Raw genomic sequence first — 25,541 nt, 5'->3', positions numbered from 1 at the left:
ACGCGGTTGCCAGCGCAATGTGAAGGGCACGCAGCGTCCCTCCTCGCCGATGTATTGCCCAATATTGTTGCGCAGGGACGTTCGCTCCAGCTTGCTTCCGGTGCACTGACCTGCTACGTGCCGCACGACAGAGATTGGGGTTGGAGTAGCATACGTAGCATCATCCTAGTTACGCCGATTATTTGCCCTCTCAACCTCGCTAAGTTTCCAATGGCCAAGGAAGGGTGGCTCGCTAGCTCGCTACCAGTTGCCGACCACCTTCCATAAGCCCTCACTCAGATCCCGGTGGGGTCGTGGCCAGCCGCCGTATGCTCAAATGACCGATCACCGAGTTTTGACGCCGAGGCGAGGCCGAGCCTTGGTCCACCTCATCCAATGAGCCACAAATTATGTTCAGCCAGTCGCGTTCAAGCGCGCAAACGTGTCTCATCACGCCTGTCCTGACGCCCAACGTCTCGGAAGGCATGCCATGTTTCCAATTCCACACATCCACCCAGGATATCTCCCGCTTGTCGCTTGTATTAGGGGTGGAGATCGTGGAGATCTAATGGCTGAAGGGCCAGAGTCATGGAGTGTCATGGGATCCATGGGATGTATTTCTTGTGTGTGTGTGACCTTTGTAAGAGGCGCAGCGCACAGAGCCATCTAGCCAAGCTCTGGGTGGCGTATTTTCAACTCGCACTCTGTTTAGCTTTTTACTCTCGCGCTTTTCGCTTGCTAATTGCTAATTGCTAATTGCTTTTGTTTTACGCCGCAGGGATGGACATTCAAATTGATTCCGCCATTCCTTTCCTTGTGGTTCTATGCTACCTCGTGGCTAAACCCTTTTGAACCACTGGCCATGGCTACTGGGCCACTGGGCCACTGGGCCGTTGACAGCATGACTGGTGCCTCTGCCCTCAGGCCTCTATACCTGGAACGCCTGGGACGCCCGTACGCCCTAGGGTGCTGCTTGGCCCGACCTTGGGTCAACCTCGTGTGTCCCACCCTACCTTCCTCTGTCGTCTCACCTCTTTGGTCTCAAGTTTATACAGTGCGGTGAGTTTAGTGGTTGGGTGGGTACTTCGCCGTCAGCGCTGATCTGCCTTCCTTAATCCTTCATTCTCCTTACTCCATCCAAACCTCTCAACTCTTCTCACCTCACTTCACACCCAAGCCTCGCATTCACCTAATTTCTCCATCGTTCCCACAGTCACTCCCACAACCTCATCCGCCGCCTTCCCGACCACCGCCCCGCCGCTCCCGGTCCCCTCCTCGCTGCTGCGTCAACCTTTTTTCTCACCCTTCCCCTCATTGGCCTGCCCCACCGATCAAAACTCGTCTCTCTGTCGACCATCATGCCTGCCGCGGCCAACGCGACGTCCGCCTCCCCTGCGCGAGCCCCCAAAAACATTGCCGTTGTGGGCGGCGGCATTGTTGGCGTCTGCACAGCCTACTTCCTTGCCATCTCTCCTCACCGTCCTGCCGGATCCAAGATCACCCTCGTCGAAGGCACGGGCGTCGCGTCGGCTGCTTCGGGAAATGCGGGCGGCTTCCTCGCACGCGACTGGCACGGACCAGCAACTGCTAGTGAGTGGCACGGGGGAATACGGGTCATCGGAGGAGGCGAAGCCTGTTCCTTGATGAGGTGCGATGACAGTTCAGAACCGAGTCCCTGTTGTTCCTTATCGCAGAGGGCTTGACGGAGTGTAGAAATGAGACAGTCACCTGTGTGTCGAGTTGTGTGTCTGGGCGCAGTCGGTGGGAGAGGCGTGACGCACCACAATTAGATGCATGTCCTAACCCCAGGCCTTTCCGCCATGTCGTTTGACTTGCATCGCAAGCTGGCAGAGCAGTTTGGTGGCTCCAAGCATTGGCAATACCGTTCTGTTGACACTCTGGTAAGTGCACTTTCCGCGGTGCTCTGTGGTCCTGTTTAGGACTGAGGCAACCTTCCTCGCCGCTTCTGCCATGCTGCTCTGCTGACATGACAGTCTGTGACGATCGATGGGCAAGCGGAGCCGGCCACCTCCCGCTCGCCTGTTCCTTGGATTCCTAAGGGCAACATCCAAAAGCACTCGCAGCTTGGCACACACTCGACCACAGCACAGTGCCACCCTCGGCTGCTGACAAGATTCCTTGCAGAGCGTTTCCTGCGTGAAGAGGGCTGCGCGCTCGTGCTGGGGACGGCCAAGGCACTAGCGTTGGATTCTGACGGCGTACCCCACACCCTCATGGTCAACCTCAAGGAGGACGGGAGTGAGCGTATTATCGACGTCGACACAGTCATCCTCACTGCTGGACCATGGTTGGGCCGCCTCGCTGAGGCTCTCCTTCCTTCCTCGGCAGCCCGCGGCGTCGCAGTAGACGGCCAGATGGCACACACTCTTCTCCTTCGCACCAAGGAGCCGACGACTCCCCACTGCCTCTTCGTCGACCTCACCCTTAACGACGGCGCAGTGTCTGAGCCCGAGGTTTACCCGCGACCAGATGGAACCGTTGTCATGTGAGTAGATCAATCGACACGCGTGACACTCGTCACGTTGTCACAAACCGCCAGCTATGAGCGACTGTCCTTCAGTGCTGACTGTCAGCTGCGGCGCTTCGTGCGCCGTCGACCTCCCCGAAACCGCTGGCGACATCATTGGCGACCCCGCATCGGTCGACAAGCTGAGGACACAGGCAGCAGGTATCTCGCCCGTGTTCAGCGAGGAGGGCGGGGCGGCGTTTGAGTCGTCGACAGCATGTTTCCTCCCCATCCCTGATCGTGGGCGCCCAGTTATCGGCAAGGTCCCTGGCATGGAGGGCGTGTACGTCGGCGGTGGGCTCAGCTGCTGGGGCATTACCCAGGGTCCGGGGACGGGGTTGGTGCTTGCCGAGATGGTGCTCGAGGGCGAGGCCAAGACGGCAGACGTGTCCAAGTTGTCACCATAGGCTTGGGTTGCGGGACCGGGGGAGGGAAGAAGGAAGGCGGATGTGTCTGGATGTGCGTGGCAGTTGGTTCGTACGAGTCCGCAGGCATGTACGGTTAATTGCATCAGCTGACTGCTGACGGGTGAGGCGGACAGAAACTGATGAGTGACGGAGCGAGTTTTCGATGCAACTACAGAGGAGGAGCAGTCCTGCTTGGAGGACAGCGCGCCAAAAGTACCGCATATAGTGGTGAGGAGGACGAGCAGGACAAGGGCCGGGTCGAGGACTGGGTTAGGTAAGAATGCGGGATACGTACCGTGGCCGCGCTCACCTTGGGCCCCCCAGCACCACAACTGTAGCACTTACGACGCGGGCGGTCGACTTGACGATGGTTTTGGTTTCGCGGCCAAGGTACATGTGGGTCAAACAGAGAAGTGTTGGTTACAGGTGAGGGGATCGAGTGCTAATGCATCACCGGCGAGGATGTGACTAACGCGTGTGAAGCATCAGCATTGATCTCATGGTACACGCTCACAATCTGCTACAATGCCTTGGCCCTAACGTGATAGTGGCGAGTATTGGCGACGGTCCCGCCGTGGTTGAGCTGGCCCTAGTCCTCCCGTGGAAACCTTGACACTCCCTACACACTCGGACGTACTTGTTTATCGCTCGCAGGTGCCCGTGAGACTATGGCCTTCTTGAAATTGTTGATTGAAGTCCTCGTCTCGCACCGAAGCGACTGCTTTCAGTCATTCCGTGTTTATCTGCGCAAGCCAAACACTCGCACTAGCTCGTCATGTTGATCCCAACCCAGCCCCATAGAGATTCTTAAACCGCGCGACCGCTCTATCTCCAACTCACTACTCTCCACTGAGACAACCATCAACTGCCAACCCTCACAATGCCTGCCTGCCAGAAGAGTACGCACTCTCCGCCTCCGCCTCTGCTGACACCAGCCATCGACGTCGTGCACATCACTCTCCTCGTCGCGCTCAGCGTGATCGCGGGCCACCTCACGCTCGTCAATCTTCCCCCTCGCGCCAAGTGGATCCTCTTTGGTGCCTCGCTCACCTTTGTCCTGGCCCTCGGCGGTTTTGTCGTGCGCAAGCTGTGGCGCAAGGGCTCGGCCTGCCCCGTGTAGATTGTAGATTAGACCTTACCGTATGCTTGAGAATCACTATCTTCGTGCATAAACTGCCTTCGCCGATCTCCACGCTGTTTTTTCGGGTTTGACAGAGCATCTCTGATCGTATAGTGGCTAGTATGCTCGCTTGTCATTGGAATGGCCGCGGGAGACCGGAGTTCAATTCTCCGTCAGAGAGCAGAGCGTGCAGCGCGACGTTTTTGGAAATGTCTCTAAGCGAGAGGCTTGGCGGCTGGGTCGACAGCATCTGGCGTAAGTGGTGGCGGTGGTCTGGAATGAGGCGTGCAGCTATCGGAAGGAGGCGGTCTGCGTCAAGGTAGACCAGTCGAGGGGCTAAACCCAGAAACTGTCGCTGTCGCCTGACTGGCACTGCGGATTGGAATGTTTGACGTCCTCCGGTCGGATGTAATGTAGGCGATGCTTCAGACAAGTCCTCATCGCCATGCCCATCCGTGTCCACGCTTCCAGAACTGGCGGCATTCATTTCTACAGTACTCTGGAGATTTGTGGCACCAAGTATCTGGACTGATGCTACCCTGGAAGCCATATGAGGCTGCGGAGCGCCTCGATTGGTCTGTTCACCGATCAATCCATCGCGAACTCTCCGAGACTCTCGCACTCCGCTAGACTTGGCATCGCCCCCGGCCAACCACTAGGATAAAGATTCATACATGTGATCAACTTCTCCTCGAGGCGCAAGTGCGCGACTGCTGTTCCTTAGGCAGTCCCCGCACGCCCTGCAACGCATTCGAGAGTACTGTATGGTACCTCCGCTCCCCGCCGAACGGAACACTCTGACGTTAACAGCACACGTTCCAAGCCTCGTCTTGGCAAAAGGGGCTGTGTTGTGCTGTCAAGATTTTCGCTGTCAAAGAGAGCAATAAAGCGCCTCTCTTCAACTTTTTGGTGCCTCATCTTCATCCCAAACTCCAACACCACCTCCAACACAATGACCAAGGCAGACCTCACCCCGAGCATGCTCTACATGCAAATGTTGTCCTCGCCGTCGTAACGGCGGGAATGGGCATCCGCTGACTGAATGCGTACAAGAGTGAGTACTCCATCTGCCTTGCTCATGGGAATTTGGAACTCGGGCAACTACGTAGTGAACCCTGGGATAACCGCGTCTGGATGTGCATCGACGGCATCTCCTACTGCTCCGAGATCATCATGTGTCTTTGCGGGGCCCGGATCTTCGGCACAATCGCCTTTGAGCACATTTACGTGTTAACTCGTAGATGAGTGGGACGTTGGAACATGAGCGTCAGGAACAACCTCTCAAATGGATGGTCCAGGCCAAACCAGTGGTAGAGGTATCAGCAGTAGCTGATATGGATAATGTACATGCGTGTAGTGTCCTGGTATCATGGTCAAGTGGGTCTAGGCGTATAGCTTTAGACGCAGCTCGGCGTTCTCACGCCGCAGCTCGGCCACAAGTACCTCCAAATCCTTAGCCCGGACCTTCTCGCCCTCGGTTGCGTCTGTGCGGCCCTCGGTTGTGTCTGCGCGCTGGTGGTATTGGGATACCTGTGGTGCCCAAGCGAAGCGCACGTACATCAGAATGTCGATGACGAACAGGCACAGCAACCGGAGGACGAGGCCAAAGAGAGCGGGGGGTTCAAACCCAGTCGTCTCCAGGACGCCAAGTGAGCGGCGGAGTAAACTGCCGTCAGCGTACTGCCTCTAATGCGATTGGGCCTCAAATCAGTGCGCTGTTGCTTGGGGCACTGTAACTCACCTGCGCCCGAGGAACCACGCGTTCCAGAACGTGAGTGCGGACCAGGCCGCGAGAATGAGCGTGTCCATGCCTGGGTCAGTGATGCAGAAGGATCGACATACCGAACCCTCGCCGGGCAGAGGCAACGCGAAGTAGTTCAGTCATTGGTGTTGGTGTTGAAAGTAAGGACAGTGGGGAGGTGTGTGTCAAAGAGGAATGAAGTTGCGACGAGAAGCGTGACTGCGAGATGCTAACATGCCATACCCTTCGCACCAATCAAGCCCCGTGTGGCCCTGATGTATCGTGTCTCATTAATCACCCCTGACAATTCAGTATCATGCATGCTCTGAAAATGGCAGCGACTCCAAGCAATGGCACCAACGCGTTGTGAGACACTCAAGTCTGAACATGAATGCGAGAGCCTCGGGAAGACGGGAGCCATGTCAAGGGACCGCTTTGAAGCAGTACTTTAGCATCCAAATAAGTCAGGGACTCGGGAGCATGCTTCCGTCAGCACTGAGATCCCGTCTTTCCCCGTGATCCTGGCGTAAGACAGACTTGTGAGAACGGAAAGAGTTCCAGCTGACGTACAGGGTACGAGCTGGCATCCAGATTAGTCAGCTATGTTGGACGCAGAAGGGAATGCTTGCGCCACAAACTGACAAGCTGTGGCACTGAATCTCAGCGTAGCAGGTACTGCTGTTCACCCGCATGCAGTGGCATTCTATGTACACCAAGACAATCTTCACTGGGGCTATTATAGTTTTATACGGAGCCTTGAGCTTTGCGGGCTTTACTGGTTCCAGCCGAGGGAGGGGCCACCGTACCGGAGGTTCATGCTGGCGGCGCGGTGGTAGTAGGCGGGGATGTTAAAGCTCGTGACGGGCGCGTTGTCGTGCGTAACGTGCTCGATCTTTGGGTAGTGCAACTTGCCACCGCTGAGCGCCGCAATCTCAGCCTGACGGTGGGTGGGGAGAGTGGCCGTGGTGTAAATGTTCCACGCAATCTTCTGGCCGTTGACCGACTCGCTGTCCTGCTTGCCCATGATGTAAAGGTCGAAGGCGATAGTGGCGGCGTAGAGGACGATGGAGAATGAGACAGCGAGAATCCAGCGGGTGCGCCACTCCGAGTACACATGGCGCGGACTAGCGTACCAGAAGCCTGTGAGAAAGCCCATGGTGCTCGTTCCCAGAAGGAGAACCGCCATGTTGACAATTATCAGCACTGGAGAGGTTCGGACTCACAAGCAAAAAGGATCTTGCGCCAGCCGCCGCTGGCATGCGACGAGACTGCCCAGACGTGGTTGAGACGATGGTACGAGAGGAAAAAGGGGGGGATGAGCGCAGCTAAGCCAAGAATGAGGAGGATAATCCAACCAGCCTGCTGGCTAGTGGACTTAACGATCTTGTCGGTGTTGAGGACAAAGCCGGAAGCGAGAAGAAGACCAGTCGGGATGAGAGGACCAAGAAGCCAGCATATAACTTGTGTTAGCTAGGCGGCGGGCGGACACACGGAGTGACGACTCACCCAAGATAGAGACGTGGAAACGAACCGCCATATTGTTGAGATTTGTCGGGGCAGTAGACAGTAGATATGTAATGGCAAAGGTAGTGAGGGATTGTAAGGTAAAAGTTAGGGGGGGATTGCAAGGAAAAAGGATGAATGAAGGAGAAACAGAGATAGAGAGGCGCAGGCCTTTTGTATCACAAAGGACGAGGTCAGAGGAGGAAGTGCGAGGCCTGAAGACGAAATGTAAGATAAACAATAGATATCCTGCTTGGTAGGACGTGTGAGTGCCACGAACTCCGAGCTGGAGACTGCCCAAACAATGAACCTCTGCTTGTGTGTGTATATATGTGTGTCTGTGCGTCGCAGCCTATGTGGCACTTTTGTGGCTACCAATCGTTTGACGCAACACTAAGGACTCTCGGGTTTGCTAGCTCTCAGGCCCTTCTGACACGGAAGGCGTCTCTATAGGTGCAACACAACAATGCATGTCGCCACCAGGGTATTATAACTGAGAAATGAGTGAAATGAAACTTGGATGGGCTCAGAGACGGGCACCCTGGCGCGAGGGGCGGGGCGGAGCCGCGCCGATAGGACGCTGCCACTTGACACCGAGACCTTGAGGCGTCATTGTACCATGGGGCGTGTGGTAAAGGCGGTTGGGGTGGGGAGCAAACGTCGAGCTCTGCCATTCGGTAGCTGGGCGGCCCGAGTTTCTCCAGGAATTAGGGATGTGCTGGATGTTGGGGTAGTACATGCCGCGGGCCTCGCTTGCGAGTGCCGCCTGCTGCGCCTCGGGGAGGACGGAGGCGCGCTTGAAGAAAGACCAAGGGAGGGCACTACCGTCGCGGTCGTGGATGCAGTCGGCGCGGCGCAGGAGGTAGAGGAGCCAGCCGACGAGGGTTCCCCAGAAGAACAGGGTAAAGGCCAGGCATACTCCCCAGGCTTTGAACCAGTGTCTGCGATCGGTCTTGGGGAGGAGTGGACTGGCCTCGTAGTAGCCGAGGAGCCATCCCGAAGTATCAAGGCACGCAATGAGGAACAGTTCAATGGCTGAGAGTTAGAAGATCTATAAGGCCCAGAAGTGGACGTACCGATGAGTCGCAAGTTGTACCATGGGCCCATGTGGAAGCTGGCAGCGAAGATGTAGGCGTGGCGGCGGTAGAGGAGGGAGAAGAGGAGGGCGGAGAAACCGAGGCCGACGACGAACATGATCAGCCAACCGACGAGGCGCGGGGTGCCGTCGGCGACGGCGTCCCACGAGAAGATGATACCAGAGATGAACATGATGATGGCGGGGGTGGTGGGGAGCATCACCTCGAGGACTACTGTTAGCGGGTTGGGGTGGGGACTCACTATAGTCCTTCAACTTGGTTGACATGGTACGAATGACTTGGACACAGTGTTAGTGAGTGTGGAGTTAGTAAGAGGTGCGGTTGAGTTTGAGAGGCGGAGATGCATCGTCATGATTCTTATAAGCATTGAGATGGAGTGTGGGAGAGAGGGTGGTGGGAGCCTTCCGAGTGGTGCGAGGTGTTTACGTGGTTTCATTGTTTTTCCACTCGGAGATCAAAATACTACAGTGTGGCACGGTGGCGAGGAGATGAGATGGTGTGGCTCAGGATCTTAGTTTTCTCTATGGGTGCTAAGTATCTGCATGGTCTATCTGCAGAATGGTACATTCCTGGGGGGGTGGGGGGTAAAGAAGTGGTTCCATGGAACATGTGAGCTACGTGGGCCCGCATTGATGCTTGTCAATCGGCGCGCCGACACTCCAGTGCACGAGTATGGCTTGTGCGTGAGGAGAGTCACAGTCACAGAACCAGTATACAAAGGCCTCGCGTGGCGTGGACCGTAGACCAGACCCAACCGTGGCGCGTTTCATGTGCACGATACACATGATGCCTTCGCCACCATGGAGGTCAGGTCTGACAAGCGTGCAACTGGAGGGTGGCTCTTCTCCATCTAGGGTTCTCTGCAAGTCGTGTGCTCCCCCTTGCCCGTCATATAGTTCCCTCGTTTATCGTAGGTACTATTGTAACCAGCAGAGAGACATGGGCTGATTTCAGGCTGGGAGGGTTTTGCTGGCCCAATTGCACTGTGGCAAAACAATTGACATTCAAACGACCATCCTCACATGCCTCACGTTGGCTCGCCCTTGCCTCAGACTGCTACGATAGAGACCAGCTCATGCATTATTTATTTCATGTACGAAACCAGAACCACTAGAGCCATCCATTGCATCTAGGGTTCTTGAGTGAATCCACGCCCAAAGCTGGTCTGGTGGAGTGGGAAGGGCGTAATTGGAGGCGAGAAGAGGCGGTCGGCAGTACGCATGAGCCAGAAGTTCCATCCCTCGTAAGCGACCCAGATGATAATAGCAAAGGCGAAGCAAGTTCCCCCAGCGCCAGGGTTGGGGGGCAAGAACTTGCCGGCAAACCAAGCGAGGGTGCACATTGCAGTGAAGAGCGAGAATGAGATGACTGTCGTCAGAACTGCGAGAGCCGGAAACTCACGAGACATGAATACACGCCAGCGTGGACCCCATTTAACACTTGCACGGAACTCGAGCATGTGGTGACGCTCAGAGAGATAAAGGATGATGAGGACGAGGCAAAGGCCAAGGACGAGAAGGGCAATGAATGCCGCTTTGTTGTTGTGCAAGTGACCGGAGGCGAACATTGTTAGGCCAGGGAGGACGGGTAGGAGGCAGGTGGTGACTGCGTTAGCCTTGGAGAGAGAGGACATACTGAACCACTGCGTGTTGGTGAGTTCGTCGAGGAACATGTTGCGAAGAGGTAAGTAGTGGTGGTGAGGAGACTTGAAGTTCTATCGGGGAGGTTTTAAAAGCTCCCAGTTGAGAGATTGGAGAGGAGCTCAGGCTGGCTCGTATCTCTACGCGTTCCCAGAGCACATTGGGACGGTCCACTGTCCCCCTAATACACACGAACAATGAAAGAGCCGGCACGGGGCAGCACGAGGAGCTGACAAGAGACTTCAGAGAGCCTCGCGCTTCATGACGGTGCATGGTTTCCGCCGAAACAAAGTATGTAGGGAAAGGGACGGGTTGTGTCGACGCACAGACCTGCGAGAGTGGCTCACACACGCCGAGTGATGGCAGGGTTGATTGTTTCGTTTACGCCAACCTCTGCGGTCGTCAGTGATGAGACGATTCAGTCGCCCATTGTGAGTGTGGCACGTTTCTAACGCCACATCGGCGCAGAAGTCCCGATGTGCCGCAACATGAGTGTGATAGCGGGTTCCATTGTTTATATTTCGTCCATCTGGTAGCGACATTCGTCCTCGCAACAACACTGTTCGCTCGCAACCTCTTCAGAGTTTGACAGTGCAACAGACGTGTATGCGGTCTGATCCGCGTCCTGCCGCCATGAAGCCGGCAGATACAGAACGTTCCTTCATCACAAACTCCTTACATGTCTATCGCGAACCGCTCCGCACCCCAACCCAAGCAAGCCAGAATGATCGACGCCCTCCTCTGGTCCAAGTATCTAACCTGGCGCAATATCGGTGACCCTACTGCTTCCGGCCCTAACACTAGCCCTCGACTTCATCCTCCGCTCATGGCGGGCAACACCCTCTTCTTCTCTGGCTGGTCGTGCAACCACACCAACTCCAAGGGCTGGATGTGGTCGCCTCTCCTCGCTCTGGGACTGACCATAACCCCCTTCATTGCTCTCTGGACCATCCATGCCACATACCCTGGCGAGGACACAAACCCCACCTGGAGTCGCTGGGCGCGTCCTCCTTATCGTGTGAGTGAGTCGGTCTTCCACTTGCGCTGAGGAAGCCGCTGCCGCTGCCATCACCATCGCGTTCATTCTCGCAACCCTTTCCGGGGTTTGCGCGTCACAATCCCCGGCCTGCTTTTGGGGTCCTGATGTCCCTCGCTGTTATCTTCTATCTCGTCATGGTTCGGTGAATGGCGTGGTGCCACCGCCAGCTCAACTTTTGGGTTGATGCCCGGGTTGGCGAAACAGGGGAATGACCTAGCCCTTGGGCATACATGCTCTGGCACGAGTGACCGTTGGCGTGCGACCATGTCGTAGAATGGATAGCACGTAATATGTAGAAGATGGTATCCAGATGGCAGATGGCGTTGCCCGAAGGGGGAGCTTGTCGTGTAGTAGCTGCACGCTGCCACAATCTCTTTACGGCTTTGGTCAGCTTGCCAGAACATGGCGCGGGCCACGTAAATTAAAAACGAAGCGCTACTCGCTTGGCTGCTCTCTGACGGAGAATTGAACTCCGGTCTCCCGCGGTCATTCCAATGACAAGCGAGCATACTAGCCACTATACGATCAGAGATGCTGTTGATGTGCATGTCCTTGCGATAACTATCAGCCAGGGGAGGGGCGTTTCGCTTTGCCAGAACTATGTGAGTGTATCAGAGAGAGAGAGAGAGAGAGAGAGAGAGAGAGAGAGAGAGAGAGAGAGAGAGAGAGTCAGGGTGTGAGGAAGGCTCCAGGCCGTTGATGACCAGGCAGAGCGGTCTGCACGCAACTTCAGTAAGCTAGTGTGAGAAGTGAGTGAGAAACGGGCAGCGGGCTGGTCGGGCAGCAACCAGGCCATGTCAGAAACTGCATCCTACCCGTACAACTGTAACTTAGAGCTTGGCCGCGTCCTTCTTGGCCTTTTCCGCAGCACGCTTGGCCTGGAACTTTGCGATCTGGTCCTTGTGGTCCTGCGACGCAATGCGTTCCGCTACAGTGGCCATCTCCTTCTCGTTGACCGTACGCAAGTGTGCGCGGTACTCCTCGGAGCGCACGAGGCTCTTGGAGGTGACTGGGATTAGCTTGGCTAGACGATAGACTCACTGATCGAGTTGACGGCGAGGTCGTCGAGCTGAGCTGCGAGCTTCTTCTCCACTGCCTCGTTGATGCTGTCCTTGGGGAGGACGTCGGCGATCATGCCCGTTGGCAGGAGGTCCTTGAGCGGAATCGTCTCGGCCATGTAGAGGAGACGCGAAGTGAGAGAGTTTCCGAAGAGGGGCTGGAAGAGGACAGAGGACGCGCCTTCGAGACAGATACCCAAACGCGAGAAGGGGGTCGTAATCGTCACCTCGGGGGCGGCGTACACGAGGTCGAAGAGGGGGAGGGTGGTCACGGTAATGCCGTATGCCGGGCCTTTTGTCAGCGCCAGCAACTTTTCGTATACTGCGACTCGACTCACCGTTAAGCACACACACTGCGAGCTTGGGGAAGTCGATGAGCATGTTAACGTAGAGCTCGGAGGGGCCCTTGCCCTTGGCCCTGCCCTCACCCCCCATACCACCTGGGGAGATCGCTGCGCCGGCCGAGAAGAAGCGTCCACTCGACGTCCTGAGGTCAGCAGAGCCTGTTGTGGAGCACATACACCATGACCGCCTTGATGTCCGATTGCTCGCGGGCATAGTCAAAGCCCTTGATGAGTTCCTGCTGTCAGCCACTCAGGTATAGATGCCGAGGACTCACCAAGTCTGTAGAGAAGAACAACAACAGTCACAGTCATAGTCATAAGGAGTTAACGCGTCAGCATCACACAGGCTACGACACATCATATATCTCCCTCTTCGTATCAAGAGCTCACATTTGAGGCCGCCGAACGCGTTCAGGTTCTGGGGCGTGTTCAGCTGCAGCTCGAGGATGCCAGAGCGGTGGAGCTTGGGCACCACCTCGGTGAGCTTGAGCGCGCGGAGGGCCATGTCGTGCTGCTGCAGAGAAGGCATTTGCTGGGGTATGTGGGACGGAGAGGAGAGAGCTTGGGGAGAACGGTCGCGAAAGGAGGTTAGATGAGTTGAAGGAAAGAAGCCAAGATGTGGGGGTAGCTGGACCGGTAAAGTTGGTACCGAACCATCGGCGACCTCCGACTTACCGAACACCGGGAGCCATTGTGTCCGAGTAGTAATCAATCATCTCCATTTACTAATGCTATCCAATAGCCCCTTTGAAATAGATAATCGAACAACGCGGGCCTACTCACGTTTTAGCGGTGCATCCTCGGAGATAGTCTGTCAACAACGTCACACATTCCTTCTTTATCAGCGTCCGCTCCTGTCAACCAACTGTCTTCCAGATGACCGATCTCGCCAGCGGCGCGCGGCTTGCTTACCAGACCATATCGGGGTGTATAAAGCCTTCCAACTTTGAAGGAAGGCCTCTGTTGCGGATCTAGACTGACAAGGAAAATCGCAAATACAAATCGGGCGTGTAGCTCAGTTGGTAGAGCGTGTCATTAGCATGAGATCATTACATATGGCTCTAATCTTGACAAGGTCTTTGGTTCGATTCCTAACCCGTCCAGTATGATTACCCTTTTGACCCCCTTCCAAGTGTTAATGGTTGTAGACTGCCACGGAATGCGTTTCGTCCCATTCGAGGAGTGACTCGGTGTTTTCAGGAACAGCACCAAATGCATCATGAACGATTAAGCCTCCTCAGCATATGAATAAATTAATCAATCTGCTGGCACGCTGGCCAGTTTTAAACGTCTTCTCAAGGCCAGAACGCCGCAAAGCACCCAACGACTCCCGCAACGGCCGCGACAACGATTGCCGTGTAGTCGTACCAGTGCCACCCGAAAAGGGAGGCCCCAGCCCACACAGGGACGATGACGAGGGTGACGCTGGCGAACCCGCTTCCAAGCAACGCCATGAGGGCCTCAAAGGACGGGAAGACGAGGGCAAGGAGGACCGACAGCACGCCGAGCACGACACGGATGGCAGGCCGCACAATGTCCTTCCACTTCTCGGACCGCTGGTGGCGCGCCTCTGCGACGACGGAAAAGTGGCTCGCGGCCGGGTCCGCGCCGTGGCGGTTAAATACCGGATCGCTGTCGCTGATGACTGAGCCTTGGGAGCTGGTGGGCGACGATGGGCGAGTGACATAACGAGGGGTAGGCGCTTCCTCTGGGACGAGCTCGGTTTTGTGTAGACCAAAGTAGGAGAAGAGGACGTCTGCGAGGGGGCGTACACCAAGGGCAATCTTGGTGAGTGGGTTCAGAGCGACCATCCACACTGCGAGCTTTGCGAGTAGAGGGCTGAAACCCCGAGTCTGGGCGAGGTCACGGCTGACCTCGTCGCTCACGTCGCGCCCATACATCAGGTATCCGAAGAAGCCGACCGAGACGTAGACGGCCATCGCGATGCCGTAAGCCACCTCGCACACGCGCTCGGCCTCGTGCGGGTTCTGCATGTCGTAGATGAGATTGGGAATGAGACCGTGTCCTCCAAACTGGGGTTAGTGCTGAATGCCAGACGACTCACCCCGCCGATCATGAGACCGAAAACAGTCGCAAACTTCATCCATCCGTGCGGGGGCCACAGGTCGGTTGGCGCAGGGTCGCGGATCGAGCCGGGCCCTTCGGGGGTCACGATGCCCGTGAAGATGAGAATGACGACGAGCGCCCACGTGCTCAAAATGCCGAGGAAAGACGAGTATGCGAGGTAGTGGAGCGGGAGGAACATTGTGGGGATGACGACAATCAGCCCAATCACCTTCCACTGGTTGGACGAGTACATTGGGAGCACGGCCTCGAGCGAGTCCGAGAACAGGACGACGAGGGTGATTCTGATGTCAGCTTGGCAAGTTGGTGCAATGCCACAGCCACATTGTGGTAGTAGCAGTAGCAGTAGCAGTAGTACTCACACCCATGCAGCGACTTCAGCGATGAAGAGCACTGTGATAAACTTCTCCGCCCGCTTGCCCAATGCGAAACCGATGACATCGGTAAAGTTGCGCAGGCGGCGGTCCTGCGCAATGATACGCAGCAAGATTTTGAGCGTCCACAGCGTAACGCCACCAACAAACGCCAGGATGAGAGGTCCAAACACCCATCCGGCGTGCGCGATCGCGATCGGCGTGGCGAGCAACCCCGTCCCGATCAAGTCACCGAGGACGTTGAGGAGCTGAGGTCAGCTGGGTGAATCAGACGACATAGGCGATGTAGGCGAGGGTGGATGGACTGCACACGCAACAGCTGCCCACATGAACGCGCTCCTGCCGTTCCTGCCAGTGGTGTGGGCACGCCGCATACACGCCGAGCCTGCCCCAAAAACGTCGAAGAACGAGAGGGAGGCTGCGAGAGCACGGCCAGCGCACAAGCCTGTCTGCACACAAACACATAGCGGTACCTGCAGATCGTAGTCCACTGCCACATGTCTCCCAATCCGACTAGACTCACAGTCTGGTAGAATCCACTGTGGCCAGGCTTCCAAACCTCGACCTCGCGCCCGTCATCGCCTAGGTCGCTACCGAGAGCTTCGAGGTCATCGTCAACGTAAGAGTACGTCGGCGTGTACACGTGGTCCTTGAGCCGTGAGGTCTCGGTGGGCTGTCCGTTCCCTGATGTCGAGGTCGAGGTAACCGGCGGGTCCGCAAAGGTAGCGCGGGGCATGGTGGGCAGAGGTTGTGGAAGTCGAGAACCAGCAAGTGGGAGTGATGATGACGTGAGTGGAAAGAGGAAAAGTAACGGTCGCACGCGGGCGTTGGGAAAGTGACGCCGAGCAAACACCAAGCCGCAGTTGATAACAAGAGGTGTGGTGCTTGAGTTGACAAAAGTCGGATACTGAAGTGGAGTTGGTTAGGTTAGGCACACCTCGTTCGGCATCCACTTGATATTTTCTGCGTCATGTTTCCCTGTTGAATACTGAATGTCAAAAGGCAGACCATTGGTCTTAGCCGTGCCTTCCCCAGGCCCAAAGCAAGCTCGAAACGAGGCGTGCCTGATCCAATGCATTTTGCCCACCAACATTCATACATGACCAAAACCAGAGCCTCGGTTTACATCATTCACCCACGGCGTGGCTGTTCCACGGTCCGCGGCTGGTACTGTTCCAGACTGATAAGACGGGGGCTGATTCCAGGATCGTTCGGCGCCAAAGCGAGGCTTTCCACTGGCCCGCATAATCAGGTCGCTTTGATCCAGAGTTCTGGGCCTTGCATGGTGTCGATGTTTGGACTGCGAAAGCACTACATTCATGGCCGCTCAGGATGCCCACCATCCATCCCCACCAGCCAGCGACCCTGCAAAACATGCCAAGCATCGGTGGCCAAGAAACAAAACGGGCCACGCCCAGGCCATCATCCCAAAGCAATAGCCGCTCTCCCTGCTCCCTCCTCCATCATGAACAGAAAACCTTGTACAACCCAGACTATGAAACTACTGCTACATTTTGATCTCGGGCAGGTCCCCGACCAGCCCCAAGAACTCTGGATCGTCACCTGCGTTGGTGGCTGCTGGTGGCGAGTGTGCCCGTGAAGGTGGAGGCGTTGTGGTCCTTCCAGAAGGCACTTTCGACACGGTGCTCCTTGCGGACGGCATGCTCAGGCCGTGTGGAGGTGCAGATGAGCCAGGCATCTGCAGTGTCGCGCTGGTCATGTCAGGCGAGCCCGAGTCTTCAGACGACGCGGCGCGCACCTCGACGTGGGCATGCTTCTCGGTGCTCCCCAATGTGTCTGCCGATACGCGTCTAGACGATACACGACTCCAGCGCGGGTCGACAAGGCGACGTAGCACCGGGCGCATAGCGAGCAGTGCAGGGTAGATCATCTGTACCCCGCAGAGGACGGCGATGAGGATAAATGACGTGCGGACCTCACGTGTTCGTCGCTCTATACCGTATGTCGCTGGCATCCACACGAGTGCACCTGCGCCTATCGCAGTTGTGAGCGCCACGGATGCGAACTTCGTGTGCTTCCCTTGCCCGCGTAGCGCGGTCGCGAAGAGCGTCGGGAAGACCGGCGACTCGAAAAACATGGCGAGTAAGACGCACGCGAACGCGCCCTTGCCAGCCGGAAGGAAAACGGCTAAGAGCGTCGTGATGAACGTCCCCAGGCAGCAGACGTTGAGGACGAGGCGTGGTGTAAAGCCAGCGTAGCAGATCCCCGCAGCAATGAAGCGTCCAGCGGCGAAGAGGCCGTGGCCTATTTGCAGGTCCCAGAACGAGTCGGTGTTAGGGAGTACCTCTGCAATGTACTCGTTCCAGAAGAAGGATAGTGACTCCTGTTGGCCGATGTACACGCACATTGTGAATACGCCTGCACCAATGACGAGCCACCTCGCGGGCATCCAGTACGCCGTTGCGCCGCGTTCGATACCGGCAGCGCGAAGACGATGGTTCGTTTCCTCCTCAAGTTCGCGGTCCGTGGCCTCGGACAGCGGGACGTAGAAGAAGACGAGTGTGAGGACGAGTACGAATAAAGCCACCGCAAGGTAACACCATTGAACGTCAAAGAGGGAGTCGCGCCCAAAGCTCTTGCTGAATAACCCCTTCTGCGCGAGAATGGGCGAAAACAGACCACCAATCGCCTGGATGCCTTGGGAAAAGTTGAGACGCGCCTCGCTCAGCTCACCCGGCCCAGCGAGGGCAATGAACGGGTTCGCAGCGACCTCGAGAACGGATAGACCGATTGCGATGAGGATGTTGGAGACGATGAACCCACCGTAGCTCGCCAGCACCGACGACGGCCAGAAGCACATGCAGCCGCAACCGTACAGCACGAGGCCAGTCATGAACGTCGCCTTGAAGCCGTGCTTGTGGAGGACGTAGATGCCGACGGTTAATGGCCCGATGACGTACCCGATCCAGTACGACAGTTGTAGTGTAAGCTCTCGCCACGGCGCAGGCGTGGCGCCGTCGCCTTGAGCAGTTGCTATCGTTTGGAGAATCTTACTCGTGAGGTTGCCCAGCAGGCCGTAGCTAAAGCCCCACAAAAAGAACAGGATGGAGACGAAGAGCACTGGCCACCATGCCTCGCGTGCAGTCAACTCCGTCAGGGGTTTACGACCGCCCATCTGGACAAAGTCGAAGAAGTGCTGTGTCGTCTGGTCCTTGTACTCGCTGGGGACCGAGTCGTTGGTGATCCACCGAACAGGCGTCGAGAGCATGGCTAAGGCGCCAACCGCGCTGACCCTGCCGCTGATACGCGACACCTGCTTGTGCAGTGGGGCACCGAATACGTGGCTGATCCGGGACGACGGCTTATGGAGATTCGGGAACGAACTTGGTAGACCACTACCATTGCCGTTGCCGTTCATCTCGACGTGGCCGTTCGAGGTGACGGACGGCGGATCAGGAGGGGGTGGCACTGTAGACATGGACGAACCCGGTGGAGAGGCCGCGGGTGGGCCCGCGTTGAAGAACGCCATGATATCCATGGTGTCCTCGTCCGGCACGTCTGGGCTCGTTTCGAGGATGGCTTGGAGTGGCAAGTTGCGCGGTGAATGGGGTTCCTTGAACGCTCCGAAGTCGATCCCGGGAGACGCAGCATCGGTGGCGTCGTGAAAGTGCACGTGCTCCCCCGAGTCTCCAACTGCCCCACGCGACAGGTTGTTGGGCGAGTTGTTGTGCGAGTTGATCTGCCTTCCCCTCTCTCTGATGCGCTGCAAGAGGGGCTTGAGTACAAGAGCACATGTGCAGCACAAGCGGACGCAGCACTCTATCGCAGACCACATGAGGCCCCATGCCGTGTACCAGTAGAAGTTGATCGGTCTTGTATTGGCACTGACGTGGTCGGTGCCGATCTGGATTTGCTCTCTGAGCGAGATTTGAAGATACGCAATGCGGACTAGCGTTAAGAGACAAGCTCGCTGTAATCACAACACGAAGAGACTTACCGACGTCGACCGCAGCGACAAATACACCGCACATGAACGTCATAACCAGGCCAATCTTTGCTCTCCTTTCCATGCGGAGCTCGGTGATGATCGGCAGGGGGAGCATGAGGATGGCAATGTCCGAGAGAATGTTGACAGGTGCGGAAGAAAGGAAGAGGGTGACATTGTCGTAACACTTGCCTTGAATGTCGTTACGCCAGGCCGCCGCGATTGGCCTACATTGCTGGGAAACAGTCAGTACAACGTCCTCGGCGGCATTTGGCAGATCCGCGATGCTCACGAAAATGTTGAGGAAGACAAGCACGATACCCGCAACGTCGACGATCGCGAGAACCACATAGCTCGCGTACCGGAGAAACGGGTGTGCGCTCGCCATGCGGATGTAGAGCAGCAGGGTCGCCGTTTTGGCGAGCATGCTGCTCAGGTTGTAAAACATGGGGTAAACGTATACCGCCTTCTTGAGAGGCCCCCTCCATTCGTCAAGGATCACTGGAGTCAGCGCGCTGAGTGGACAAACGACCGTGGCGAAGGAAGGTCCGCCCTTGCCAAGCAACCTGGACAACCAGATCGCTTGGCGCCGCTTGGCCACGAACCGAGCGCGATCGCGAGGAAAGCACCAGGCAACGTTGAGCGAGCCCAAGCAAACGCCAGTGGCCAAAACCACAGGGATAATCGTGTCTGTGCGGCGAGCGATAAAGTCAACAGCAAGGAGGCCGGACCAGTAGGCTGTCGAGCGCCCGTGCCAGCCGTTCCTGTCCTGGCCCGCGGCGTCCAGGAACGGTGAGACGCAAACTCACAAGCATCAGGTTTACCCACACCAACAGTTGCGCCGAAGATGATGGAGATACAGAGAGCGGCCGTGAACAGCTTTGTGTGTCAGCGCGCAAAGAAGAACATGTCCACCGCCATTCAGGGCTGTGGCGGGCATGCGGTGCGGCACCGAATAGAGCTCCCTGGAGGTATCATGAAACACGTGCAGCAGCTCGCTCGCGAGGAACAGCAAGTGTGTGGTGCCGACTAGGGACAGCGACGACCTGGTGGCGAATGACAAGGCAGTGCAAGACGCCCAGTGGGTAGAGGGTGGCGATGGGAAGAGACCTACCCAAGCCAGAATAGTGACGAGGTCGTCGGTGTCAACGCGCTTCCTGATGCCAAACTTTGAGATGCATCGTAAGACCGTGAACAGAGTCGCGATGCCCAGGAAGACTGCGCTGACCACGAGGACGCTACCGGAGCGGTCGGCCAGGGGCATATTATCTCATGGCCTCGGTGTGAGTGGGCGGGAGGGATTAGGTTGGTGGTGTGGTGTGGTGTGGTGTGGTGTGGGGCGGGCGCAAAGCACAAGGTGGGCGGCGCAAAGCACAAGGTGGGCGGCGCGAGGTCGGCAAAGACGATGAGAGGCGACAGTCAAGCGGGGAGGTTGAGTTGAGGGAAGAGAGAGGAAGAAACAGATGATGATGTGAAGAGTGACAAGGTAGATTGGTGGAGTAATGAATGAAGAAGATTGTGTTTGAGTGATGAGGTAATGTGTTGTGAGTTGGATTGATTGAGCCTTGGTCCTATCGTTGGATGCAAGGAAGGATGGAAGGATAAGTTAAGGTACCAAGGGACAGTGTGTAAATGAAACGACGTTCTTGTGGAGTAAGGGCGTGGTGTGGGGTGGCGGGGGTGGCTTGGGGCGGGGCCGGGGGCGGCGTTAGGGGGATGGAGTGGAGGAGGTGGGGATAGCCAAAGAAATGTTTGCGTTTAACAAGGATGAAAGGATGGGGATGAGGAATTGATAGTGGAGTGATGATGCAACTGATGATGTGTAAGTAATAGTGATTGTAGTGATGAACCGAATGGAGGCTTGGGGGCCGGTTGAGGACGGTTGAGTTGAAGATCTATTGAGACGAGACACCTGACTAGTACTGCCAGGGACCTCGGAGGACCATGCGATGCTACAAAAAGGTCCAAGCTACATTTCCCGTTCTCTCGGAGACGTGGTTTATTCCAATCTCGTTGGCTATTGATGGGTGCGGGAATGCGTCATCAACATATCACCGTCAACATGTGTTCCCCCAGCCCCAGACTGCATCGAGGACCCAACATGGAGTCAACTTTCCGAGTGTCGGGCATGAGGGCATGCGGCCATAAGCCTCCAATCGGGATCTATGGTCAAAGAAGCTCAGCCAACTCAGGCAACCATCTTGATGCTTCCTCGCTTGTTATTCGGCCCCTTGCACCCTTTATGGTGACCGGCAAACCAGTGCTACTGTATACTCTTTTACTCGACGTTGTGTTACTGAACCACTAACCACTAACCACTAACCACTATCCACGGATCCACGGAACAAACTGACTTTGTCCCATCGGCCAATCGCGGCCAATTGCGGCCAAAGCATCTAAAGATCTCAATGATCAAGGAATTGGTTTTGATATTCTGATGATACTGATTTCTCTTTGGTTACCCAGGGTTCCCCAAGATCCCAAGATCACAGGATTCAAGGATCTCCCTCATCCCCCTTCCGCATTGATCATAAATGATTCATCCTGCAGTAATTAGTACACTAAGCGAGTGTTAAAGGTCATCATGTTTTGCTCCCATCACCCTTGCACCCTTGCAGCTTGCAGCTTGCAGTGTCATTCCCCTTTGTACCTTTATCGAAAATACCAAACAATCTCATTTAGTACGTGCCTTGATATTAATCAACATAATCAACGACCCCTTTTAGGCCTTTTGAGCGTGACAAAATGAAAACTATATCCGTAATCCGTTCAGGCGATCAGGCGTACGTAGGAGTTGAGATTGTACAAATGCAACAGACACAACAACAGTCACGTTTCCAACTGAGAGAACCACAAGTCGTAATCCAACTTAGCAATGCATTCAGTCTATTGTTGGACAGGCGATTGGACAATGTACAACATAGAGTGGAAAGAGTTGAGGCTGATGAGGCCGGAGAAAATAAAGGGAAGAGGGATGCGAATGGAGGAAGACCTTACCTGGCACTTGCCTTGAAATGGTAACTTGCTGATCATCTTGGCATGCGACGGCTGTTTGCCCAGTCGACGCCATGATCCTAGAGCTGATGGAGTGAGTGTCGCGGGAAAACGAAGGTCATCGGAAGAGAGAGAGTGCCCAGTAGGCGAATTGTAGGGTTACGTAGAGACAACACCCGAAACAGCCGCTCGATGTCATTGTGGAGAGTGGAAACAGACAAACGACGAGAAAACAGGATTATTGGGACGGCTTTCGCTTCGCAAACGACCCCAGAACGGGCCCCGCGATGATCAAGCGGACGAACTGGCGATGCAGTTACACCACAGCGGGTTCGCCTTCGGACCTGTCGACCCCGCACTAAGCGTTCTCGCGCCTCCTCGCCTAGTCGACCTGGCCCTTGATGTCGACAACGCGGTACTTTTCCACGCCTTGCGCGCACGCAGCATGCGCCTTCTTAGCGTCCCACACACGTACCGACAGCGGTACCAGGGCGAGGGGCTTCCACGGATCGGCTGGGTCGCGCGGTGGGGTAACGTAGATCGCTGCCTTATGGCCAGCCAAGAACTCGTCTGTTTCCTCGTCGCTCTGGAACGCCAGTGTGTGTGTCAAATACCCAAGTGGCAAAGTGAAGTAGCTGGTATTAGCAAAGCTCAGACGACAAGTTTGCCACACTCACGCCTTGGACATGACCGCCAGAGCCTGAGCTCGCTCGCGCTCCACGAAGTGGTCCAAGATATAACCACTCATATTGGGAGCATGGAGGAAAAGCTCAAAAAAATTGCTGTAGTTCGACGTCGCGAGCGCTCGAGCGGTGGCCAGCGCGTGTGCGACTCCAGGGTCAGCCTTCTGCTCTGGAGAGAGCTGGCCCAGTAGGACACCGAGGTCTGGCGTCAGAATCACAGCACATATATGAAACATACCGCTGCGGTTCCGGGTGTGGAGCAAGTACATGATGCGGTAGCTGAGGAACTCGAGCGGGTGTCCACCTAACCCGAGCTCGTACAGCTGCCGTAACATGCTCTGACACTGGTTATACTCGCCGAGATCCTTGGCCTCGAGTGCGATGCGGGCGTGAATCTCATACACTTCAACGGTGAACTCGTTCTTGACGCGCTGGACTGTCAAGTCCTGGCGTACCGACTTGAACTGGTCCAGCGCATACGCGTAGTTCCGATTCTCCTTCCACTTCTTCTTCAGGAGCGCGAGGGTCTGCTTTAGAACGGGAAGCGGGCGCACGTCGGCGGGATTTGGCTCCTGAAGGGTTAATCACAGTAACGAACAGCGAGAGTTACACACAGATGTCAGGCGCAGGTACGACTTCTCAAGACGCGTCGACGTGCCGCGGATCGTGTGGTGGTCCCAGTCCATCACGTTCTGGTTATCAGCTTCTGCCACCCACTGCCAACTCACGGGATCCACTTCGTCGACTTCGGCCTCGTACCCGAAGTTGCTGAACTTGCTGTGCCCTACCTGCCTTGTTGCTAGCCTCGAGCTCAGAGCCCCGTTGCCGTTACTGTCGGGAAACCACAACGCCGTACCTGTCGCATGTAGGCCAGCTCCATTCCCATTCGACGGCGGTGTTGGGTTGTTGAACCTCTCTAAGCGACGTTGCTTAGCGGCCTTCTCCTCCTCCGACTCAAACTTGTATGCTGACGGAAACCCGTCCGTTATTTCTCTGCTCGTTAGACAATGACTTGACGTAGACCTACCCCTTGCGCTTCTTGTTCTTCTTCTCCTTCTTTGTCGTGGCTTTGATGGGACTGTTAGTGGGTGCTGAGAGAGAAGGGTAGGACTGATGATGAATCGGCTGTACGGCCATGGGTTCTTTGGGCTGGAGTCTGGCGTCAGTTAAAGAGTACCTTCTCCACCACTCACGCCTTCAGCTTCATGGTGGACCAGTCCGTCGTCTGCAGAGTGCCGAGCCTGTGCGCATCGAATAATATCTGCGTCAGCGCCCCCGTTCCACCGTCACTCGCTCACCTGTTTCAGTTCTGCGTTGACGGCCGCCTTGTTAGCCGACGAGGTGGCTCTAGACAGGCACTCTTGCACCCATGCCCTATGGTTAGCGCTAGTCGCAGCCACGGCCATTTCGTTCCAGCTACGAGGATCAGTGGTTCCGCCTGGCCCCGTATAAGGCCAGAGGTTTCTGGGGCACACCTTCCTGGTCATCTGGATCTTCCCTCCTCAAACCCAACCCAACTTGGGTGGCCAAACTCACTTGAGAGCAGGTGGCCACGCCGACCCCGACGACATATTCAGATAAGAGATTGATGAGTACGCTGGGTAAAAGACGCGCAGGTGGCGGTAGCTGGCGCAAGGTGATAATGAATGGATCGATGGGTGCTTAACGTAGCGGTTGAGACGTTGAGTGCAAAGAACAAGCCAAAGTCGATTGGAAGGCGATATGAGATATGAGAGATCAGCATGCCCTTAGTGGCATGCTAATACATGCTAATTAACGTCGCTTTAATGTACTCAATGTCGTGGTGCGCTTTGCACGACTAACTTTCAACAAATAGGCACGCACAAACTAAACCGAGTTCACGTGGCTGTGATTGGTGGGGCTAGACCTAGGCGCCTTAGTATAGGGCGATTGATTACTGTGGTGGTTAGAGTAGATGCATAGGACGAAAGTAGTATGTGTGAATGGCGTGTATTTATGGGTGTGATTCTCAACATCCCGATTTCGGGGTTGACGTCACTATTCCCACACCCCTGTCATGGCCGAACTAGGGCCGTATTGACGCCGCAGTGATGGATAAGAGGTAGCACGATATCGCCGAAGCAGTTGCCACCACCCAAACACTCTCTCTCATCACCAGTGTACGTTCCGGTGACTCATACGTCCTATTCGCTCCACTCCGACGCCAAGAAACAGACCCGACAATCCAGAACGAAACCCTCGCACATACCCCATCACTCTCCCCCTCACACCAGACATGGCTGCCGCAGCATTCCGACCGATGTTTGCAGCAGCACGCGAAGAGGCGGCGGTCATCGCATCCGAGGCGTCCATGGCCGCGCGCAACGCTCTGGGAACAGAGGCCAAGTCAGCCGCACGTGAAGCGGAGCACGAAATACTCAGTCCCGTCGCGATCCGCGAGGCTGCCGAGGCGAACGCGAAGCGCAACATTGACATGGCTGGTGCGTCCTCCTTTTTGCAGAACTGACGACAGAGCATCACAACGTCTTCCGAAACTTCTCCCATGCCAAGGTCCGCCCTGGAACAGGGCCATGCACACCAACACTCACCACGTCTACCACCTCCACTTCAACCTTGCTCTCTGAAGCATCCTCCGCCTTGGCGGAGCACAATGCCGCCCACGAGCTCAGCCAGTCGGCTCTCCGCAAAACCAATGTCGGTCACTTGATGGAGTCCGACCTTGGTGTTACTGTTCGCGAGGCAATGACAAACGGAGCCGAGTCCGGGATACAGGACGTTGCAGAGCAGGCTGCAGAACGAGCCAAGACTGCTCTCAACGGCAACCTCCCGCTCGATAGGAGGTTCCCAAAGGCATTCACCAACATGGTACCACCGCAAGCCTAGATCTCATCCACCTTCAATCTATATCCTTACGAGTCACTGTAGCGCTACGCTACGAACGATAGCGATGTATTCTTGCAATTTCGCCAGTGTGTCGTGAATGGTTGTTACGCTTGCTAATCTCAATTCGGAACTGCGACGC

At 56.1% G+C, this 25,541-nt stretch overlaps 11 protein-coding genes across 11 annotated transcripts; 3 read left to right on the top strand and 8 right to left on the bottom strand.

Moving 5' to 3' along the window:
* Positions 1 to 841: 841 nt before the first annotated feature.
* CcaverHIS019_0401900 (uncharacterized protein) lies at positions 842 to 2,913 on the top strand (the record flags this gene model as incomplete). The annotated part of the gene is made up of 5 exons (XM_060599997.1): positions 842 to 1,038; positions 1,193 to 1,569; positions 1,789 to 1,880; positions 1,974 to 2,485; positions 2,574 to 2,913. 5 exons carry the CDS (start codon positions 842 to 844, stop codon positions 2,911 to 2,913), a joined length of 1,518 nt encoding a protein of 505 aa, XP_060456635.1.
* An 880-nt stretch (positions 2,914 to 3,793) lies between these two features.
* Positions 3,794 to 4,033, top strand: CcaverHIS019_0401890 (uncharacterized protein; the record flags this gene model as incomplete). The annotated part of the gene is made up of 2 exons (XM_060599996.1): positions 3,794 to 3,812; positions 3,849 to 4,033. The coding sequence occupies 2 exons, from the start codon at positions 3,794 to 3,796 to the stop codon at positions 4,031 to 4,033; spliced, it is 204 nt and encodes a 67-aa protein (XP_060456634.1).
* Positions 4,034 to 5,416: 1,383 nt separating this feature from the next.
* On the bottom strand, positions 5,417 to 5,918 carry CcaverHIS019_0401880 (uncharacterized protein; the record flags this gene model as incomplete). Its single annotated transcript, XM_060599995.1, has 3 exons — positions 5,417 to 5,699; positions 5,775 to 5,844; positions 5,876 to 5,918. The coding sequence occupies 3 exons, from the start codon at positions 5,916 to 5,918 to the stop codon at positions 5,417 to 5,419; spliced, it is 396 nt and encodes a 131-aa protein (XP_060456633.1).
* A 628-nt stretch (positions 5,919 to 6,546) lies between these two features.
* Positions 6,547 to 7,311, bottom strand: CcaverHIS019_0401870 (uncharacterized protein; the record flags this gene model as incomplete). The annotated part of the gene is made up of 3 exons (XM_060599994.1): positions 6,547 to 6,914; positions 6,998 to 7,234; positions 7,281 to 7,311. 3 exons carry the CDS (start codon positions 7,309 to 7,311, stop codon positions 6,547 to 6,549), a joined length of 636 nt encoding a protein of 211 aa, XP_060456632.1.
* Positions 7,312 to 7,803: 492 nt separating this feature from the next.
* Positions 7,804 to 8,640, bottom strand: CcaverHIS019_0401860 (uncharacterized protein; the record flags this gene model as incomplete). Its single annotated transcript, XM_060599993.1, has 3 exons — positions 7,804 to 8,312; positions 8,354 to 8,584; positions 8,616 to 8,640. 3 exons carry the CDS (start codon positions 8,638 to 8,640, stop codon positions 7,804 to 7,806), a joined length of 765 nt encoding a protein of 254 aa, XP_060456631.1.
* An 863-nt stretch (positions 8,641 to 9,503) lies between these two features.
* CcaverHIS019_0401850 (uncharacterized protein) lies at positions 9,504 to 10,046 on the bottom strand (the record flags this gene model as incomplete). The annotated part of the gene is made up of 3 exons (XM_060599992.1): positions 9,504 to 9,742; positions 9,776 to 9,979; positions 10,010 to 10,046. The coding sequence occupies 3 exons, from the start codon at positions 10,044 to 10,046 to the stop codon at positions 9,504 to 9,506; spliced, it is 480 nt and encodes a 159-aa protein (XP_060456630.1).
* A 1,837-nt stretch (positions 10,047 to 11,883) lies between these two features.
* CcaverHIS019_0401840 (uncharacterized protein) lies at positions 11,884 to 12,960 on the bottom strand (the record flags this gene model as incomplete). The annotated part of the gene is made up of 6 exons (XM_060599991.1): positions 11,884 to 12,062; positions 12,095 to 12,403; positions 12,450 to 12,598; positions 12,633 to 12,691; positions 12,731 to 12,735; positions 12,846 to 12,960. 6 exons carry the CDS (start codon positions 12,958 to 12,960, stop codon positions 11,884 to 11,886), a joined length of 816 nt encoding a protein of 271 aa, XP_060456629.1.
* Positions 12,961 to 13,750: 790 nt separating this feature from the next.
* Positions 13,751 to 15,650, bottom strand: CcaverHIS019_0401830 (uncharacterized protein; the record flags this gene model as incomplete). Its single annotated transcript, XM_060599990.1, has 4 exons — positions 13,751 to 14,488; positions 14,521 to 14,824; positions 14,903 to 15,162; positions 15,438 to 15,650. The coding sequence occupies 4 exons, from the start codon at positions 15,648 to 15,650 to the stop codon at positions 13,751 to 13,753; spliced, it is 1,515 nt and encodes a 504-aa protein (XP_060456628.1).
* A 771-nt stretch (positions 15,651 to 16,421) lies between these two features.
* Positions 16,422 to 20,124, bottom strand: CcaverHIS019_0401820 (uncharacterized protein; the record flags this gene model as incomplete). The annotated part of the gene is made up of 5 exons (XM_060599988.1): positions 16,422 to 18,823; positions 18,873 to 19,095; positions 19,153 to 19,361; positions 19,670 to 19,739; positions 19,975 to 20,124. The coding sequence occupies 5 exons, from the start codon at positions 20,122 to 20,124 to the stop codon at positions 16,422 to 16,424; spliced, it is 3,054 nt and encodes a 1,017-aa protein (XP_060456627.1).
* A 2,112-nt stretch (positions 20,125 to 22,236) lies between these two features.
* Positions 22,237 to 24,108, bottom strand: CcaverHIS019_0401810 (uncharacterized protein; the record flags this gene model as incomplete). The annotated part of the gene is made up of 9 exons (XM_060599987.1): positions 22,237 to 22,489; positions 22,532 to 22,739; positions 22,776 to 23,109; positions 23,152 to 23,229; positions 23,266 to 23,530; positions 23,565 to 23,693; positions 23,731 to 23,798; positions 23,836 to 23,911; positions 24,074 to 24,108. The coding sequence occupies 9 exons, from the start codon at positions 24,106 to 24,108 to the stop codon at positions 22,237 to 22,239; spliced, it is 1,446 nt and encodes a 481-aa protein (XP_060456626.1).
* Positions 24,109 to 24,794: 686 nt separating this feature from the next.
* On the top strand, positions 24,795 to 25,402 carry CcaverHIS019_0401800 (uncharacterized protein; the record flags this gene model as incomplete). Its single annotated transcript, XM_060599986.1, has 2 exons — positions 24,795 to 24,999; positions 25,032 to 25,402. The coding sequence occupies 2 exons, from the start codon at positions 24,795 to 24,797 to the stop codon at positions 25,400 to 25,402; spliced, it is 576 nt and encodes a 191-aa protein (XP_060456625.1).
* Positions 25,403 to 25,541: the final 139 nt, after the last annotated feature.

This window comes from Cutaneotrichosporon cavernicola (genome assembly GCF_030864355.1).
Source record: "Cutaneotrichosporon cavernicola HIS019 DNA, chromosome: 4".
In the NCBI taxonomy this organism is placed as follows: Eukaryota; Fungi; Basidiomycota; class Tremellomycetes; order Trichosporonales; family Trichosporonaceae; genus Cutaneotrichosporon; species Cutaneotrichosporon cavernicola.
The sequence above is the reverse complement of the archived record's forward strand: the minus strand, read 5'-3'. Positions and strand labels throughout refer to the sequence as shown.